This window comes from Corella eumyota, chromosome 5, assembly GCF_963082875.1.
Source record: "Corella eumyota chromosome 5, kaCorEumy4.1, whole genome shotgun sequence".
Classification (NCBI taxonomy): Eukaryota; Metazoa; Chordata; class Ascidiacea; order Phlebobranchia; family Corellidae; genus Corella; species Corella eumyota.
The window spans coordinates 11942272-11961299 of record NC_137494.1 but is presented as its reverse complement, the minus strand read 5'-3'; the positions used below and the strand labels follow the sequence as shown (position 1 = coordinate 11961299).

General features: G+C 28.4%; 2 protein-coding genes and 1 non-coding gene across 5 annotated transcripts; 1 reads left to right on the top strand and 2 right to left on the bottom strand.

The window, feature by feature from the left end:
- The first annotated feature begins 2961 nt into the window (after positions 1–2961).
- Positions 2962–14407, top strand: LOC145751838 (receptor-type tyrosine-protein phosphatase epsilon-like). Its single transcript, XM_082567956.1, has 19 exons — positions 2962–3080; positions 3416–3548; positions 4408–4445; positions 4798–5122; positions 5312–5426; positions 6395–6493; positions 6814–6975; positions 7428–7535; positions 7921–8100; positions 8496–8625; positions 9186–9343; positions 9747–9847; positions 10021–10157; positions 10422–10498; positions 10682–10811; positions 11157–11299; positions 11523–11697; positions 12334–12503; positions 13321–14407. The coding sequence occupies exons 1-19, from the start codon at positions 3029–3031 to the stop codon at positions 13582–13584; spliced, it is 2697 nt and encodes an 898-aa protein (XP_082424082.1). The 5' UTR covers positions 2962–3028; the 3' UTR covers positions 13585–14407.
- Positions 6126–6197, bottom strand: Trnae-uuc (transfer RNA glutamic acid (anticodon UUC)). Its single transcript has one exon. It is a non-coding gene; the product is annotated as a tRNA-Glu (tRNA).
- Positions 14402–18201, bottom strand: LOC145751839 (uncharacterized). 3 transcript variants are annotated; one of them, XM_082567960.1, is made up of 10 exons: positions 18011–18201; positions 17737–17822; positions 17558–17652; positions 17094–17199; positions 16841–16939; positions 16573–16686; positions 16074–16187; positions 15894–15992; positions 15572–15673; positions 14402–15008 (listed from the first exon to the last, which is right to left on the bottom strand). In XM_082567960.1, the coding sequence occupies exons 1-10, from the start codon at positions 18156–18158 to the stop codon at positions 14925–14927; spliced, it is 1047 nt and encodes a 348-aa protein (XP_082424086.1). In that variant the 5' UTR covers positions 18159–18201; the 3' UTR covers positions 14402–14924. The 3 variants fall into 3 exon arrangements, with proteins under 3 accessions (XP_082424086.1, XP_082424083.1, XP_082424085.1); XM_082567957.1 differs by having other exon boundaries at positions 14402–14997; XM_082567959.1 differs by having other exon boundaries at positions 14402–14994.
- Positions 18202–19028: the final 827 nt, after the last annotated feature.

Below are 19028 nucleotides of genomic sequence, written 5' to 3'. Positions count from 1 at the left end.
ACTTTAAGTTAAAAACATTTTTGTTGGCTTTACTAAAGTTATTTTATACCACATCAAAAAAAAATTTTAATTTTATTTTTTTTTTTTTGATTTAAAAAAATGTTAATTTTTTTTTTTAAATTTAACTATTTAACTTAAAATATATTTACTTACGATTTTAGTTCGAAAGATGCAGCAACCATACAAAACAATAATGTCAAAATTATTCTAATCTAAAAAAAATTAATATTTTATTAAATTTTTGAAAAATAAAAAATTAAATATCAACAATAAAAATATATAAAATCATAAAAAAAATTTAAACTAAAAAAAAAAATCCAAATGTTATGAATCTAAATTAATAATTTTAATATAAAATTTTTTATTTACTTACTGAAATTTTAAAATCCAACATTTAAAGTCACTTATTTATTTTCTAATTGCCAAATATTATTCAATAAATAATATTTTATTTAACAAGCAATTTTTCATATAACTCGCTGGTCAGCTTTATCAATATATAAATTATTTTAAATGTCTCGGGATTTATATACAAGTTTTGTTGGTAAATTTTCCGGGGAAAATTGGTTTCATGTCCGGTGTTATTTGAGATGCAGTCATGTTTTATAACATAAAGGTCTGCAGTTGCCAAAATAAAACGTCCTTAAACAAAAAAATGGATAAGAATAGAGTTAGTGCAAAATTTAGTCAATTTAATTACTTTAAAGGGGTCACGATTTGAAATTTTGCAGTTAAAAGTATAATTTTAAATTAAATTTCCATTTTGGGTTTAAGACATCAGACTTTAAATCGGACCTATTGTCTGCGATTGTCGTCGGGGTTCGGGTACAAAGGGGTTTCTTTAGATTACATTGTTAGGTGTGTTGATACCTTAAACACACTACTTCGTACACTCAGGGTTGAATTACTTAAATTTTGTGTTATATTTGTTATAAGGCAACTTGAATTCCGGAAACTTATGACCTCATAATTTCTACGGGTTGCGTAACTGTTTGGCCACTTTATGTCGCACTTTGATCTTTGGTAATTCGAAATATTTTTAGGTATTTTTATTTAGATTTTTTCGATAAAATTAATTGCGTTTTATTTTGCATGAAATAATTTTTGAACTAAAATTTGAATATTCATGTTTTGAAAAGGTGTCGGCGGAAATTACGTCATATCTACTTTGTGATTATATTTGTAGTTCGTGTAGGTATTAAAATACAACGTTACAGAAATTGTTAAAATGCAATTTTATAACAGAAAAGGGCGCTTTTGTCAGATTAAAAAAAAGACTATTTATGTAAAATTAAATTGGGGTTAATAACACTTTTAGAAAATCTTATATTTACGTATTTATTAAAAAAATGTTTAACAATAATTTTTTTTAAATATGCTGATATTACAACGGCACTAAAATTATATTTTAAAAATTATAATCGTGGTAGCTTGTTAAGGTATTTTACCTTTTATTATCACGTTTATATAATTGGTAATTTAAAATAATTTTTTAATAGTATATAAAACTTGGTATATTGTTTTTGAAATTTTTTAGTGATAAATTTGTAGAATAATTTTGTTTGTAAGCTATAAAAGTTTACTACATAACGAGTTAGAATTATTAGTTGTTACATAAAAATATAAACTTATTTAAACTTATTTAATAAACTGTTATAGCATGCGTTTTATCAAATATTATTAGTAACTAATGTTTTTTTGTATTGTTTATATAGTTGGTAAAAAAATGAAAAACAGTAATCTAAATTTAAAAAAAAATTTAATTTCAGGAGCTTTAGTTGCATATCTGACAATATCAATATCGTTAATTATACACGTTTTAGTAATTGTCTGGATACTGAACACGTTTACCTATATAAATATAAAAACCAAATTTTAAATACTCATGTTGTATAACAATTATTTTGCTGAGTCTCAAAATTTTTTTAAGTTGCGAAATTTGGAATCTATTTGTTCGCTTTATTGCTTCCGATCCTGGCCACGTGATCACTTTTAACACGTGACGTTTCGTGACGTAGTAAACAATAACCACGTGACTCATACCCCCAAAAAACAACAGATTTTTCACAAATTGAAAAAAAAAATAGTATTAACAACTTAAGGCCTATTTTAATATTTTTTAAACTTAGATTAATTAATTCTTGTTTACGTTATAACAGTGTGTAGTTTTTTCCTACTTAGGCTAGTTATTTTAATATCGAAAAGGTGTATGGCATGTATTGCCCACGTATTATGTATCTGACTGAAAAGCCTGCCCCATTCAGGAAGTAACTAGTTGTGAGTACCAGCATAAAGCAGTAGCCAAAAAGTGCTGCAAGCCCTCTTAAAGTCCAATCAGAAATGTGCATAATCATGTAAGATTATTTTCAAGGGCCTTTAAAAATTTAAAAATTGAGTTAGGTTTAAATGGGGTAGCGTTTTTATAATACACTCTGTTGTTCATACAGTCGGGCTTACTGATAAGATAAACAAAGCATAAGCCCTTTAAGGAAACTTTGTTGATGACTGATCTATTGTGTTTTGTATCAAATAGTAGCATAATACACTTAGTAATTTACTGTGGCGGTTATGCTGTCTAAAAGATTGTGTGTGCAGTATACCGCTTATAAACTAGCTTAAGTAATAAAACGTACAATAAATTAATTAAATGCGTTATAGTCTGCCTATTGGCAATGTCGTTTCTAGAAGTTATATAGCGTTTAAAAAATACTAAAAATTTAAATTTAAAGCTTTATTATAAATGTGTTTTAAACTTTAGCTAGAACTATTGTTTTGTGTTTTATAATGTTATAAATTTAAACAAGGTTAAAAAATAAGGGAGTTTTAATAAATTCAAAATCAAAATTAAATTTAAGAGATTTTAAAGTTTATTCTATGTAAATTTTAGAGTTTCCTTTTAAGTGACGTTTTAGTATGACGTCATTTTCAGTGCGTTATTTACATTGTGTTTTAATTATATTCAGATTTAGGCGTTGGAAAATTATCATCATGAATTAAAGGATGACTTGAGTTTTCATTGAAAATAAAAATGATTTTTTCAAAAAGGCTGTTGGTTGGGTTTCTAACCCTTTATTTAAACAGTAAGTTTTTACTTGAATAAAAAAATAATATAATATTGTCCTTAATGTATTAGCAAATTGTTAAACAATTTAAAAAATGTTACCTAAATTGGTATAAACATAGTTAACATTTTAATATTAAGTTCCCTATAAATGGTCGTATTTGGGACATAAATGTATTGTTAAAAGTCTTTAAAAATGACCTTTTAAAAAAACTGTAAAATTTAAGTATATATAGACATTTTATTCTTGATCAAATAAATATACAAAAAGGAATCTGGCTTTAGTTTATTTGATTGTAAAGCAACAGAGACTAAATACTACATTACATGTTTTTTACAACTTTGTATTTTTAGGTCAATTATGTTTCTCGCAAGGAAATTTGACAGACACAACCATGGCTCCTCAAGTTATTAATCCCACAACAGCAACGTCTACAATAACGCAAACAGTAACAAACGCTACAATACAACTGCCAGAAACCACAGGGTAGTTTTTCAAATTTTTTAAATTATATTTTAAATTAGAAAATGAATGTTTAACAAGATTTAATTTTATATTTTCATATTTTTTACTTTTTATGACTATAGTATTTTTTAAATGGGGATTTTTCGTGACAATGGTATTTAAAAACATTTTAAAATGTCGCTTAAATGTCATCAGGTTACTAGACAGTTTAATGCATTTGTCACAATTAAACTGTTTTTGACAGGCTATAAAATCGATATATTAATCATTTGTAAAAATTCTTATAAATTATACCAACTTAACAATCACATATTAAAACTTAACCAAACCATTACTGGTAAAGTATTTAAGTTTAAAGCACAATCGTTTTTTAAGTCATTGCTTAAGTTCTATAGTTAAAAGACGCGAAGGCTAGGCCTGGTACCTGACGTCACTCACTATGAATACATGTAGGCGTATCCGGTGTGTATACTAAGCCAATTAAGCCTTCCGACACGGAAATAAAACAAAATATTTTGAAATAGGAAAAACATTTAATCTTTTGTATTGTATAATTACCAAATAAGTCAATTTAAAAGGTCACTTTGAGCTTCTGAAATCGCTTGATTTTCACAAGACTTGGTAGTTTTATTTTTTATTTACCAAATTGGTTCAATTTTATGTGTTGCTCTGTTAAAGTTTTAATACCAAAAGTATACAGACTTTTAACTTATATTTCTTGATCTTTTATCTAATTACTTATTCAAATGTTGTGAAATAAGTAATAACTATGCCTTCTTATTAATACAGCATGACATAAGCACACAGTTAACATAGGTATCCTTTTAAAATGTTTGTTTTTAAGCTTTAATATATATTTTAAAATTTGTTTTGTTTTTAGGGATCCTGAAACAACGTCATCAGATAATGTAACTGAAGGTAATTTTGTTTATGTGACAAAAATTCAAATTCTTAAAAACTAATGAAATACTTAGAAACAAAGACTAATAGATGAAACAAAAATAATCCTAAACAATCTACCCTTGCCACTTTTCCCTTTCTTGGGTCTTTTTAAAAAAACAGTTCTTTACAGCTATACATTTGCCAGCCATTTTCTAGTTTTATACGTTTAAAAAATGGTTAAAATTAAAAAGTAATCCGAAAATAGATGATAAATTTGTTAGAGTCCTAATATTTAAGAGTTTGTTCTTACAGTTTTAAAAACAAAATTAATGTAATATTTACTTAAATAGCTGTTTTTTTTATTAATTTGATTTTGTTTTTTTTGTAGCTACTACAACAACAGCAACAAAAGTAACCACAAACCAAACTACACAAGCGATAAATACGACAATCACAACAACAACACCTCCAACAACAACAACAGCACCTCCAACAACAACAACAGCACCTCCAACAACAACAACAGAAACAACAACGACAACAACAGAAGCTCCAACTACAACAACACAATCAACTACAACAACAACTACAGAAGAAACTACAACTGCAACAGAAATTCCTGTTGTTGACAACACTGGAGCTGTTTTAGGCGGAACCCTAACTTTTCTTTTTGTTGTTCTGATTGTATTTTTGATTGTGCTGTACTACTTTTGGTAAGTTCAACTTTCTTTTGTTTAGTAAGGCGAACTTTACTATAAAATATACTAAAGCACTAAACTAACTTGTTCATGTTACCACATGAAAGCAGTGGGAATCGAACTGAAAACCTCATAATCGGTAAACGCAGTCGGCCGGGTTGTAATGATGCATAGTAAAAAATACAATTATTTTTTTGTTTTTAGCACTGGCAAAACTATGCCATGTTGCGATAAAAGAGCCCGGGACGGTGAAGATATTCCTTTAAGTGGAACCCAAGGTATAATGGTTCGTAACGGAACATTTCATCGTCGGCCTAAAGTAAGTTTTAAGATATTTTTTAAAGCATTTACTTCATTTGCATAAATTAGTTTTCTCAAATGTGGGTAGCCAATCTTAGAGTTTAAACATAGGCTTGCAGTTTCTACTTAACATAGTTTTAAGTTGCCTTGGTAGTTTAGGCTTTCGTTTTAAATTTTATCCTATAATTGTATTGTATGGCAATTAATTTCAAACTTAAAATATTCAAAATTTAACTGCTTTTTACCAAAACAAAACATAACTGAATTAACACGAGTAGACCTAATAAAAAACATATCAAAATAAAACAAAAGACTTATAAAATAAGTTAAATATTAAAATAGATTAAAAATACATATCATAATGGAATTAATAATAAGTTTTAACGAAATCATAAAACAACAACAAAAAAATTCTTTCCAAAATGTAAATTTGTCAAATTTAAGTAAAAAGTTAACTTGTACAATGAGCTATTCATGTGCTTGTTCTTTATAGGCAGTTACTTATTATTTTGCCGAAAGCATTTTAGTAATAAAAATTTTATGGTTTATTTACTATAGTAGAAACAGAAACTATTTTTAAATTGCCATTTTACAGTGATAACAAAGCATTTTAAAATTGTTAGGATTTTATTAACTATTTTACCAAAATGTCGATTTAATTTTGTCAATATTGAACTTTTCTTCGTTTAAAAATTATTTTTAAAAGTAAATAAAAATGTTCCTACACCGGGAATCGAACCCGGGCCGCCTGGGTGAAAGCCAGGAATCCTAACCCCTAGACCATGTAGGAGACAGAAACGAAGCGCTTTAAAACGCAGTATAGTCGCAGTATGTCAATAAGAGAGAAGATGACGTAATTCAAAATGGCGCGTCGTTAATTTACTTCATTTTTGCCTATTTTGAAAGCTTTAAATTATGTTTTTTTCATATTAAAAACATTTAAAATACATTGTAGTTGTATTTGGATATACCATTCGTTGTTTTTAGTTTATCGTTGGTGAAATGGCAATTTCAAATCAAGATATTCTTGGAGAGTGCGCTAAAAAATCAGCAGACGACAATCGAATTTTTCGAATGGAATTTCAGGTATAATAAAATTATTTTAATGTTTTTAGTACTTATCTTTAACACTTTTTAATTAATTTAGCATTGTATTTTTTATTTTTATAATCTACGTAAATACATATTTTTCTTATGGTATTTTCCAAATTTCGATCATACTAGATATTTTTATTTTTTTAGTATAACCATTCGTGTTACACATTTATAAAAAGTAAATAATGCTTAAAATAGGCTATGCTATACTAAAAACTTTATTTTCTTATTATTAGTAAGGTATACTTAATCAAAATTTGTTAAAACAGCAAGATTTTTCCTAATAAAATATCGTGAATTTGTATTTTTAGAGTTTGCCTGGAATGACTGGGGAAGCTGCTGCTGCAGGTTTAGCCTTTAACATTATTAAAAACAGGTACGACAATGTTATCCCCTATGACAGTACAAGGGTATTACTAAGCATAAAAGGAGATGATTTGTGCTCTGATTACATCAATGCTAACTATGTGTCGGTATGTTTATTATTCATATTTGATTAAATTTAATATATAGATAAAAGTTACATTCATTATTAGTATGATTAAACTGTAAAATGCACAACAATATTGTTATTTAAATTAAACTAACAAACAGGTATATTTAAATAGAGTTATGTTTTAATATTAATATTTCTTGTATTTATTCTTGATGTGGAAAGGCCGACTTTACGGTCTTAACATAGAGTAACATTTGCTACCCCTACTAAATCTTAAGTTAACTTTGCCAGTTAGGACGTTCTTAAATCTCTTATTTTAGCTTAGCAGAAGTTCATACCGTTTATAGCACTTAAATTTAGTGCACTTAAGAATGAAAGCATTGGAAATCAAACCTAGAGTTTCAAAAAGTAAAGCCAAGTCTCTTACCCTATACCACGCTGGTGCTATTGATAACAGAAGTTTCACTATTTAACACTTTAATTTAATAGGGTTACAAACATGAAAAGAAATGGATTGCATGCCAAGGACCAAAAGAAGAAACTTTTACCGATTTTTGGCAAATGGTGTGGGAGCAAAATTCGGCTGTCATTATCATGGTAAGAGTATAAACCAAACATGAATAAATAATACACATTTAAAGAATTAAATTTTTATAGTACGAATATCATTTTTCGTTTTGGACGCGTGACTTTGATTTTTTTTATGTGTGAAGTAATTTTAATTGCTTTACAACTTTGGTATTTTGTCTTTTTGCCTTTGTTGAGTTTTTATATTATTTTCTGGTAGTAATACTTAGCTTTGTCAATAAATTTCTGTCCTTTTAAAAGATTCATTAGTTATGAGTAAAAATGTATCTACTAGACTAATGGGGATCAAACCCATGACCATACTTTATGATATCTTATTCGTTATTCTATAACACGCCACGTGCTTTTATTTTTTTCTTCAAATTCAGCTTTGTAAAATAACTTTAAATTTTAGGTCACCCGCCTTGTAGAAAATTCGCGGCTAAAATGCAATCAATATTGGCCAAGTAAATCTATAAGTGCATCAAACCTTCATGCAACAACATCTCAACAACAGTACGGGGAGTATAAAGTAAAACTGTCCGACCTCCAGCAACGAAGTTTTTACGTTGAACGAACATTCACGTTACAAAAAGTTCGATTTTTTCCAAAATTAATTATATAAGTTTAAAATATGATTTAAAATTATTGGCCTATGTAGCCGAAAATCTCTGGACCGAATAGACATTTCACTAAACCAAAAATTCGAAAATGCTGTTTTAGTATAATTGAGGTCAAATTTTTTTTTGAAATTTAAAGACATTTTTCAAAAAAAGTTTGGGTGAAAAAGGGTTAATAGAAAACGTCTCATTGCCAGTAAAGTGGCGCTTTTGGACATACGGCTTTTGTTTAAATGTTTAGTTATATTGGTTAATTCTGATTTAATAGTATATTATGACATAATTATCACATTTCTAAATTAATAATATTAAGACGTTATTTTTTAAACAGCGCATATCTGTAAAGTATTTAAAACATTACATTGAACAGGGTGACGAGGCAGAAAGAATTGTAAAGCAATTTCACTATATTACTTGGCCTGACTTTGGCGTGCCAGGCAATGCGGCAAATTTGCTCCAATTTCGAAGGAGAATCATGGCGGCCATTCCACCTTCTGCAGGTTAGTCGCAAAGTGGTGTTTTGAGTATCTTTCGGGTGCTATTATGTTAAGTAGTAGTTATATAGTCCGGTAGTGTGGCGAACCGGTCATGGCGTCGGACTACGAGCCGAAAGGTTTCGGGTTCGAGCCGCACCAACGTTACACTATTCGCCCTTGAGCCCGGCGTTTACGGATAGCTCAAAACACGTCATAACAGCACACCTTTCCCCAATAAAAAAATATAAAACCTATCACCTTAAGGTGATATGGAAAAAAAAAAAAAAAAAGTTATATACCTGATAGCGTGGTTTACACCGAAAAGTTTTAAGTTTGAACCGCGCCAAGGCCACAGTTTTTTTCTTATCAGCCCGGCGTTAACGTAAACAGCAAAAACATGAACACTTAATACAAACAATATTGTGGAAAAGTTTAGTAGTTGATTCGGTTAAAAATGGGTTAATTATCTATCTAGTATTTTAAAAGGCCTACTAGCACTAAATTTTTTTATTAAATTTACTTTTTTTTAAATTTACTATATACTTGTTTATTATGTTTTTTTATTAAAATCTTTATTATTCTAGGCCCCACTATTATCCACTGTAGCGCTGGGGTAGGACGAACAGGAACCTACATTTTAATTGACGCAATCATCGAACAACTAACAGCAGAAGGCAGTGGAGATTTTTATTCATTTCTTACAAACATGAGAAAAGAAAGGATGTCGCTAGTTCAAACTGATGTTAGTAGAAGACTTATGTATTTTAAATTATTTGTTTTAGTTTTTGTATCTTTACTGTCTTAAATATAGGCTAACATTTGTTACATCGACCCACTCCCATGTTGCTCTAGACAGTTTTAAACATTCGGACAAATAATTTATCTGCAAATTGATTTTGGGCTCTGAAGAAGTTTATAGGACCTTACTTAATGGCGTCACAAAATAAGGGCAGTGGTAATCGAACTAATGACCTTATGTTGTAAAGCTAGGTGCTCTTAACACTTCACCGCCTGTTCGGTTCTAAAGTTCACCCAATTTCATGTTAAAAAAATGTAAATGTTGTTTCAAATCTTTAAAAAAAATAAAAAGTTGTATTTACAGTTTTTAAACTGTTTGTATTAAATTTACTTTCTTTACCTATTAGGCCCAATATGCGTTTGCACACAAAGCTGTTGCTGAGTTTGTTCAGTTTGGGGTAACTGAGGTTCCAATCCAGAAATTAAAACAGCAGGTTCAGTTACTAAAGTAAGGCTTTACTTTTTATTTACGTTACAGAAATTAAGATGACTAAGTAATTTTAATTTTGTATTATCAAGGCTTTGAGTAAATTAGCTTAACAAAATTATTGACTGTCATCGCACAATACACTGTGATACAGTAATATTGTTTTCATTGACTAAACAATGTTATCTTTATAGAGAACGAGCCAATAACGAAGAGGAAACTATGCTAGAAGTGCAATTTCAAAAACTTCTGCGAATTCCATTGCAGAAAGACGAACTAAAACATGGAAGAAGAAGTTTAAAGAAAAATAGACTGCTTCAAATTATGCCATGTACAAGCAAAGTTTTTATTAAACAAAACAATAACATATACTCGAGACCAGGGCCAGACAACTGATGTTACTTTATGTTAAGGTCGTGAAGTCGACCTTTCCATGTTAAGCATACATAAAAGTTTAAAAAAAATATGTATAGCAACAGAATAAACTTTTTAAAATTTGAGAATTTTTTTATTTTTTATTTTTAGATACAAATATTAACATTAAAAAAAGGGTTTATTAAGTCGTTTATTTTATTATTTTAATTTTTTTTCTTAGATGATTTTAACAGAGTAACCTTGCCAAGAAAACCGGGCCATGAAAAATCTGACTACATAAATGCATCTTACATTAGTGTACGCAACTATTTGTTACAAAAATTAACAAAAATATGCTTTTTTAAAAATTTAATATTTTTTTATAAATAATAACTTAGCCATCTGGTTTTAGGTTTTGCGATTTTGATATTCTATAATAAAACATAAATATATATTTTCACTGAATTAGAAATTAAAATTGTGAATTATTTTATTTTTAAGGGTTTCAAAGAGCAAAAGACTTTTATTGCCACACAAGGACCCCTTACAGATACCCTGACAGATTTCTGGACAATGATTTGGGAGAATCAAGTTAAAAACATTGTTATGCTAACTAAACTAGAAGAAAAGGGTAAATTATTATTTTTAAATTTTTGACACTGTATCAAAATTTAAGGGTTGCTTTTTTACTTTGTTCCGCCTTATATTGCTTTTTGTAGTTTTGGGTATTATTAAGTATATTGCATGAAAGTTAAACTACCAAATGTTTTTTATTGGCAAAAATTAATTTATATATAGCGCCTTACTCTAGGGCATTACAGCAAAGCAGTAAGAATCGAACTTAAGACCTTAAATCGTAAAGCTAATGAAAAGTGTTAAAGCTACAATACACCAAACATATATATTGTAATATAACTTCTTAAACTAATTAAGAAATTTTTTTTTTTTGTAATTGTATTTTTTTTTATTAATTTAGGTCTTACTACTTGCTGTCGTTATTGGCCAAATGATGACGATAAAGAAGCGATGTTTGGGGGAATCACCGTTACGTTTATTTTAAAAGAAGATGCTGACATAGTTGATTATGTCGTTCGAGAGTTTGACGTCATCAACAACGAGGTAGTTTTTTTTAAATAGCCTTTAAAACAACCGGCAGCAGCTTATAATTAGTAGGCAATTATAATCAATCATATTCTAAACTGCCAAAAGCAACTTAACACCGGGTTGGGGTAACTGATGTTACTCTGTGTTTAGGTCGTAAAGGCGACTTTCCCACATCGAGGATAAATAAATGTAAACAAAAAACACTTTATAAAACATGCCTGTACAACTTTTTATACAGTCAGGCGAAAAAGCTCGCAGAGTAAAACAATATCATTACCTCGGTTGGCCAGACATTGGTTGCGGGTCGCCAAGAGATGCTCAGTGCTTAATCGAAATTGTTGGTCGAATACAAGATAATTCCCCTTCTCCAAGACCGGCTGTTATACATTGCAGTAGCGGTGGTGGAAGAACAGGTAAGTTTTCTGTTACTTTTTTAATGTAAAAAAGTCGACTTTGTGGCCTATATACGTCACCTCTACTTAAATTAGTTTTGAGGAAAAAAAATTTTCACGCTTACCCTTTTATGTATAGAAAATCATTCAATAACCCTAACATAAACCATTGCATAATTGTCATAACACTTGGCTTTCCACTGCTGTAATACTGTGGAGCCCTTGAGTAACTCTTGCAAAGTTAACACTTAATTAGCAGCTTAAATAGAGCGCAATTATAATTTATAATATACTAAACTGCCAAACTCAAGAACGGGTAAGATGCTGAGATAGTTGATTATGTCGTTCGAGAGTTTGACGTCATCAACAACGAGGTAGTTTTTTTAAAATAGCCTTTAAAACAACCGGCAGCAGCTTGTAATTAGTAGGCAATTATAATCAATCATATCCTAAACTGCCAAAAGCAACTTAAGACCGGGTTGGGGTAACTTATGTTCTTCTATGTTTGGGTCGTAAAGTCGACCTTTCCACATCGAAAATAAATTGTAAAAAAATTGTTGAATATGTTAATCTAGGCAAACATTTTATTTATGAATAATTAAAATTTTTTTAATATTTATTTTTTAATTTTATTTTTTTTACTACATTTTGTTTTAGGCGTTTTCTGTTGCTTGGCAACAGTAATCGATCAAATAGAATGTGAAGAGGTTGCTGACGTGTTTCAAACGGTTCGAAGTCTACGAGAACAACGACCTCATATGATTCAAACCCAAGACCAATTCTACTTCTGTTATGTATCAGCTCTGCAGTATATTGAAAACAATCAGGTTTACCATATAAAATAATATTATGACAAAAAAATGTTACAAAAAAACAAGGGCGTAAAACTGAGGTTAAAGCACTTGTATTACCAAACAAAATATCAAGTTTAATGAAAGTCGTGATGTTGTAGAGTTACTAGATTTTATTGTTGTAGTTATTTTGGTTGGTTATTTGGTTTAACTGTTTAATTAGACTTGACCCCGTTTACCGACTCCATTTGTTATGATTATATTTGGTTTGGTATTTTGTTTAAGTTTTAGTTATAAACGACGAGACGGTAACAGTAACACTTTTATTGTAATACGGCAAAAACACTTACATGGTTTGATTGAAAGTTACATTACAAGATCAGCTAGATTGCTAGACTGACGTTAAAGTTAAAGTACGGGTTGTAGGTCAAGTTTTTGCGAGATACGACGGTGGCCAACTATCGGTAGATCGGCCCGACGATGTAACGATGACCAACCATCGGTAGATTGGTGAGGAATGTTTAAAATATTCCAGTATTTATAGCACAACCGAGAGGCAATAAAAGTTCGTTCGTTGTAAATCCGCTGGCCTTCTACATACAGGTTACCTGGCTAATTCTCGTTAAGGGCGATTTTAGAGTGCATTGTTTGAAGTTGACGCCCGTTGTAACGAGAATAATTGTTGTACGTGTCCTGTCAATGACATTGAATGGGCTTAAACTTAGAATTGATTGTAATAGGCTTATTACAATTGATTCTACAGTGTCTATTCAGTAACTAAACCACTGCGTCCATTCAGTGCCTTTATCATTTTAAAAGTATATAATTTAAAAACCGTATATTTATTTAATAGGTTGGGGAGGTCGACACTATACTTAGCGAAGTTGACCCCATGATAAGCGGTGTGGCCTCCGAAAATGACGAACAAGAAACTTCAAACTTGCAAGAATCTAAACCAGAACGTTCAGACTCAATGAACAATCAGCTTGACGACAACTCATCATATCAGATAAGTCCAGTTCATAGTTCAGCGCCTAGATCTAAGAGTCCCTCTGTTAGTTCGAAAAACAGTGTTGTTATAGATGTCGAACAAAAGGATAGCGAAGAAAATTCGTAAGAACCTGTTTTAGGCTTATTTTCAAACTCGGTCAATGATTTAAAAAAATTGGCGCGTTTTTGCACTACACGTGCGAATAATCCCCAAAAGTGAAAACATTGTTTTTAATTTTTTTATGTCTCATAGCCAAGTAAGTTCTTAGTAAAACAATGATATACCCACTTAAACTAAGTTAAGGTATTTTTAAAAAGTGGTCATATGCGATTAGACATGAGTTAAAAATACTTTTAACTAAACTGTTAAGGTATGGTAATAGATTTATGTTATAAGCTAATGCACTTATCTGTAGTATTAAACTAGTAGACCTTACTGAAGTAAAACTTATTAAATTGACATCAGCATATTATAAATTCTGTATGCTATATCTTTAATCTTATTGCTAAGTTTTTTCTATAGAATTTTTAAGTAACTTAGGTTAATAGAAAGTTATAAGATTATTCATTTTTTTAATTTTACAAACAAATTTTATTATGTTTAAAAAAACATATTTTGATGCAGTTTTTACGTTGTATACATTTAAAACTGCTTCTTGTATTTTAATATATAGGTTATATTTTTAATTTCATTTTTACAAATTAAAAAATATTATTGTTTGCTGGTTTTTTAAATAACAAAAAAAATATTTAATTTTTTCACATAAAAAAGGTTGGGTAAATATGTTATACTTTAAATGCCACTGTAAAACCTGTACCATTTTTTCTATAATCATAAACACTAAAATGCACTTAATTTAAAACTTTTTGCATCCAAAAGGTGCACTCTAAATTTTGTTGAAATTTTCTGTTTTTTTTTTTATTTTACAAATATTTATGCAGGTTAAAATAAAATATTAATTAAAATATAACAATTTTTAAGTTTTAAAAGAACATAAGGTTATATTTATCACTAAAAGTTTATAAATTTATATATCTTTAATAAGGCAGCCAACTACATACTAAATTACTGATGTTTACAAATTATAATGCACAACAAAAACACTATTGCTAATTTGAAACAGAAAAAAGAACAACAAAAAAAATTAATTATTTTGCACATAATTATGATAATTAAAAACACAGAAATATTACCATTTTCTAAATACTATATTTAATGTAAAAATTAAAATTCTAAACTTAATATTTTTAACAATTCCTGGAATTTATATTAAGTTTTTTTTTCTTCAACTCAAATACAATTATATATATCATAAAAAAACAAGATGAATTTAAAAATGTATTAAAAAAGTTAAAAAAAAGCTAACAGTGTTCGTTAAAAATAGGAAAATTGATTTATAAAGACATTTTTAATACCTTGTTCTTAAAGTATTAGCTTACTATTTTAAACCTGTTCACCTTTATTTTTCATTCCTTTTCTAACACTATAGCCTCGGTATCGACTTTGTATTTTGACAGCTGCCTTTTCATATCGTTCCTTCTAAACAAAAACTAAAGGGTATTAAAATTAATACTTATTTCTAATGCCACATTTCAGTATTTTTAGTCATTTTTATTAGTATAATTCAAGATAATAATCAACCCTAATCAAGTGTAGCGCCCTTGAGTAAGGCGCTATAAACGGTGTGAACTCCTGCTGAGCCAGCACTTGATCAGCAGCATAATTATCGGGCAATTATAATCTATAATATCCCAAACTGCCACAGGCGACTCGAGACTGGGTCAAAGTAACTCATGTTACTTTATATTTAAGTTGCGCATTCGACTTTTCCACATCGAGGATAAAGATATATACAAAAAAAAGTTATACCCAAAATGAGGTCTTAGATTTGATTCCCACAGCTTTTGTATTGCAACATCCCTAAATAATGCTTTCAAAACAGTACTTATAGCAATTCTAGCACATTTAGTATCTGACAAATAAGATCAATAGTATCCAAAATTGGCAAAGAAAACCTAAAACTGAGTTTAGGTAACATAATGTTAACTACATCAAGGATAAAAAATATAGAAAACATAAATTTAGAAATAGATCTTTTAAAAAAAGGTTATACCTTCGATTTTTTTTCTTTGTTTAATTTCTTTCTTGTGACATAACCCTTGTAGTTGGACTGTATTTTTACAGCAGCATCTTGTTCTGTATAGTCATTACTTTTCTAAAAAAATTATTCTAATAATATTAATTTTGGAAAAACCATTTTGTACTAGTTTATGTAATATTTTTTTTTTAATTTATTTTTTTGTTAGTTTTGATTTTTGTAAGCTACAGTACACAAAAAATAATTGATAACTTATGTAAGCATGTAAGCTACAGTACACAAAAAAAGTATGTAAGCTACAGTACACAAAAAATAATTGATAACTTTAATAATTTACCATTCGCTGTTTTTCTTTTTTCAAGTTTTTTCTAGTTTTGTATCCCTTATATCTTGACTGTATTTTAATAGCAGCATTTTCTTCTTGGTCATTAGTTTTCTACGATAAATATCAAAATTGATATTTAAGCTTTAAATTAAAAATAGGTTAAATATAGTAATACAGTAATGATGTTTTTACCAAAGGTTTGTTTTCTTTTTTAATTTTTTTCCTTGCCATATAACCCTTGTAATGGGATTGTATTTTTATGGCTGCATCTTTTTCGTTTTGGTCAGTTTCTTGGTCATTAGAAGTCTATAATATTAAGTTTTTTTTTCTTATTTACATTTTTTTTATTATTTACAAAGGTAAACCTCATGACCTAAACATAAAGTAACATCAGTTACGCCGACCCAGTTTCAAGTTGCCTTTGGTAGTTTGGGATATTATAATAGATCAAAATTGCCCGATAATTAAGCTACTGATTAAGTATTTGCTCAGCAGAAGTTCAAACCGTTTAAAGTGCCTTACTCAAGGGTGCTACAGCATGAAAGCAGTGGGGATCAAACCCAGGACCTCATGTAGTAAAGCCAAGTGTTCTGACCACTACACCAAGCTGCCAGTTTTTAATACTCAGGCTTCAAATTGTAAGGATTAAACAAACTTAAAACATATAGTAGTGTAGTTATGATGATTTTACCAAAGGTTTGTTTTCTTTTTTAATTTTTTTTCTTGTCATATATCCCTTGTAATGGGATTGTATTTTTATTGCTGCATCTGTTTCGCTTTGATCAGTTTCTTGATCACTAGATGTCTATAAGGTCAACATTGTTCTTGTTTTTACAATAGTTAAGTTGGCAAAATATTAAAAAAAACAGTAAAAATTTTTTTTTAAATTTTGAGTATCCTATTTTAAAAAAGATATTTAATGAAACGTGATCAACTTAATTTTGGGTATTTAATAATACCTCATTTTTGACTTCTTTTTTCATGTTTTTACGTACAACATAGCCTCGGTAGTTGGACTGTATTTTAACAGCAGCTACATCATCTTGTGGGCTGTATTCCTAATCAAAGAATTAATTATTTATTAAGGTATTAAATAATTTAAACTACTGTAATTTTTTTTCAACTTCATGAATTTATCTTACAATATTTAAACTGTTATTTATAATATGTTAAAAATTCAAGCAGTTTGAAAAGTATTTTACTGAAACTTACTGTTGGAACAGTTTTAATTTCCATCTTTCGTTTGTTGATTTTTTTCCTAGTTGAGTAACCACGATAGCCAGCTTGTATTTTAATTGCAGCATTGTTGTTTTCTTTTCTGAAACAAATTACTAAATGTTTTAAGATTTTTTTGTCATAGAAATAGAATTGGAATCATAAACAGTATATACATCGTATCTTTAGTTAAAGTTATTTATATTTATACAATATTATAGAACACTAGTCGATAGCCAACCTTACGGTCGGGATTTTAATTATTGTAATGTGGTTTTTGTTTGTTTTGTAGGCCTATGAGTTAGGTATACATATATATATAGGCCCATGCATTTTTCCAAATGCCTCATTATTAATAGATAAACTTGCGTATATATTAAATGTTTACATAATTAAAAACAATTAAAACATGACCTAAAAAACCTTTAATACTTTTGGTTAAATGTTATTTAAATTTTTACCTTTTTAACACATCTTTTCTAGATTTAAATCCCCTAAAATGGGACTGAATTTTAAGCGCAGATTTTTCCAATTCCTTATCTTCATTTTCATTTTGCTAAAATATTAATACAATTAAAAGATCTTGTGCCTTAACCACTACAACACCATATTATTAAAAAAACACCAAAAAATATTTAACCTTATTGTCCTCAGATTGAAAAGGTTTATCATTTGAGGTAAATTCATTTATTTCAATTTCTTGTTTGGTTGGATCAATTCCAGTTTCTTTAAAAGAATTTTATTATCATTTTTAAGTAGCCCAATTTTTCTTCACTATTTAGTGAAATTAAAATGTTTAAAGTTTAGTATATACCATTTTTTTTAAATTAAAATGACCTACTTTACTGCCTTTGTTAGTAATGCATTTATACGTTTAATAAGATTTTAAAATAATAATTATTAGAAATTTTTACCTTCACGTTTTTTCAACAATTCTTTAAAATATTTAGCAGCGAATTCCTCGATATTTTTAGGTTGTTCTCGCAAAACTTCCATTGCAAGGTTTTCCAGTAATCTAGAGAAACCATCAGGCACTTTAAGGTTCGTTTTAGAATATGGCATTGTTAAGAAATTACCGACAAACTAAAAACGGCAAAATATCGTTTTAAACTTGAATTAATATTTTTTTGTTATACTTTAACCATGGAAACAAAGAAGTTTGTTTACATAAACTACCCACACGGTGGGGGTATTTTAATTTATTTATAATATGAAATTTTCCAAAATCGATTAATTATAAATTTCTGCCTAAAAATAAAGTTAAATTTAAAATAAGTTTTTTTTTAGCAAATGGGAGCAATCTTTAGTACAGAACTTAGTTTAAACAAGTTAACGCATTGATATTATTATTTTTATTTAAAAACGTTGTGCTATGTTTTTTATTTTGTGTTTTGCACGCGTTTTAAAAAAATAACACAATCTGACAATTGGTTTAATGTAAATAACAACAAAAAGAACAATCAGACAAAGTAATTAAAACCCTAGTTGTCAGACTACAATCCATAAACAATGAACAATGGATTACATTGTTATGTTTGATAATTAACAATGAAAATACAAAGACTACGAAGTTAAGGTAAATTGTTGTTCAACTTAAATTACATTGAGTACTTTAAAACAATACTAATACATTAATATTCATAGCTACTAGTAAAATGTTAATTATATTACATTAGTTAGTAAATTGCACATGCAAATGTTATGTTGTGTTACCAATACTAGTAAAATGTTAAAGTTTACTTTGTAACTGAATCCTAAGATTTTAATTATTAACTAAGAAATATGTTTTAAATAGAAATTTGTGTAAAAAATTTTTTTATTATGTTTAAATATTTAAACAAAACAACACACAATTAATCAAAATAACACACAAAAATAATATTACAAATAGAAAAGATATTGCAATTAAATATAATATAGTACCGATAACTA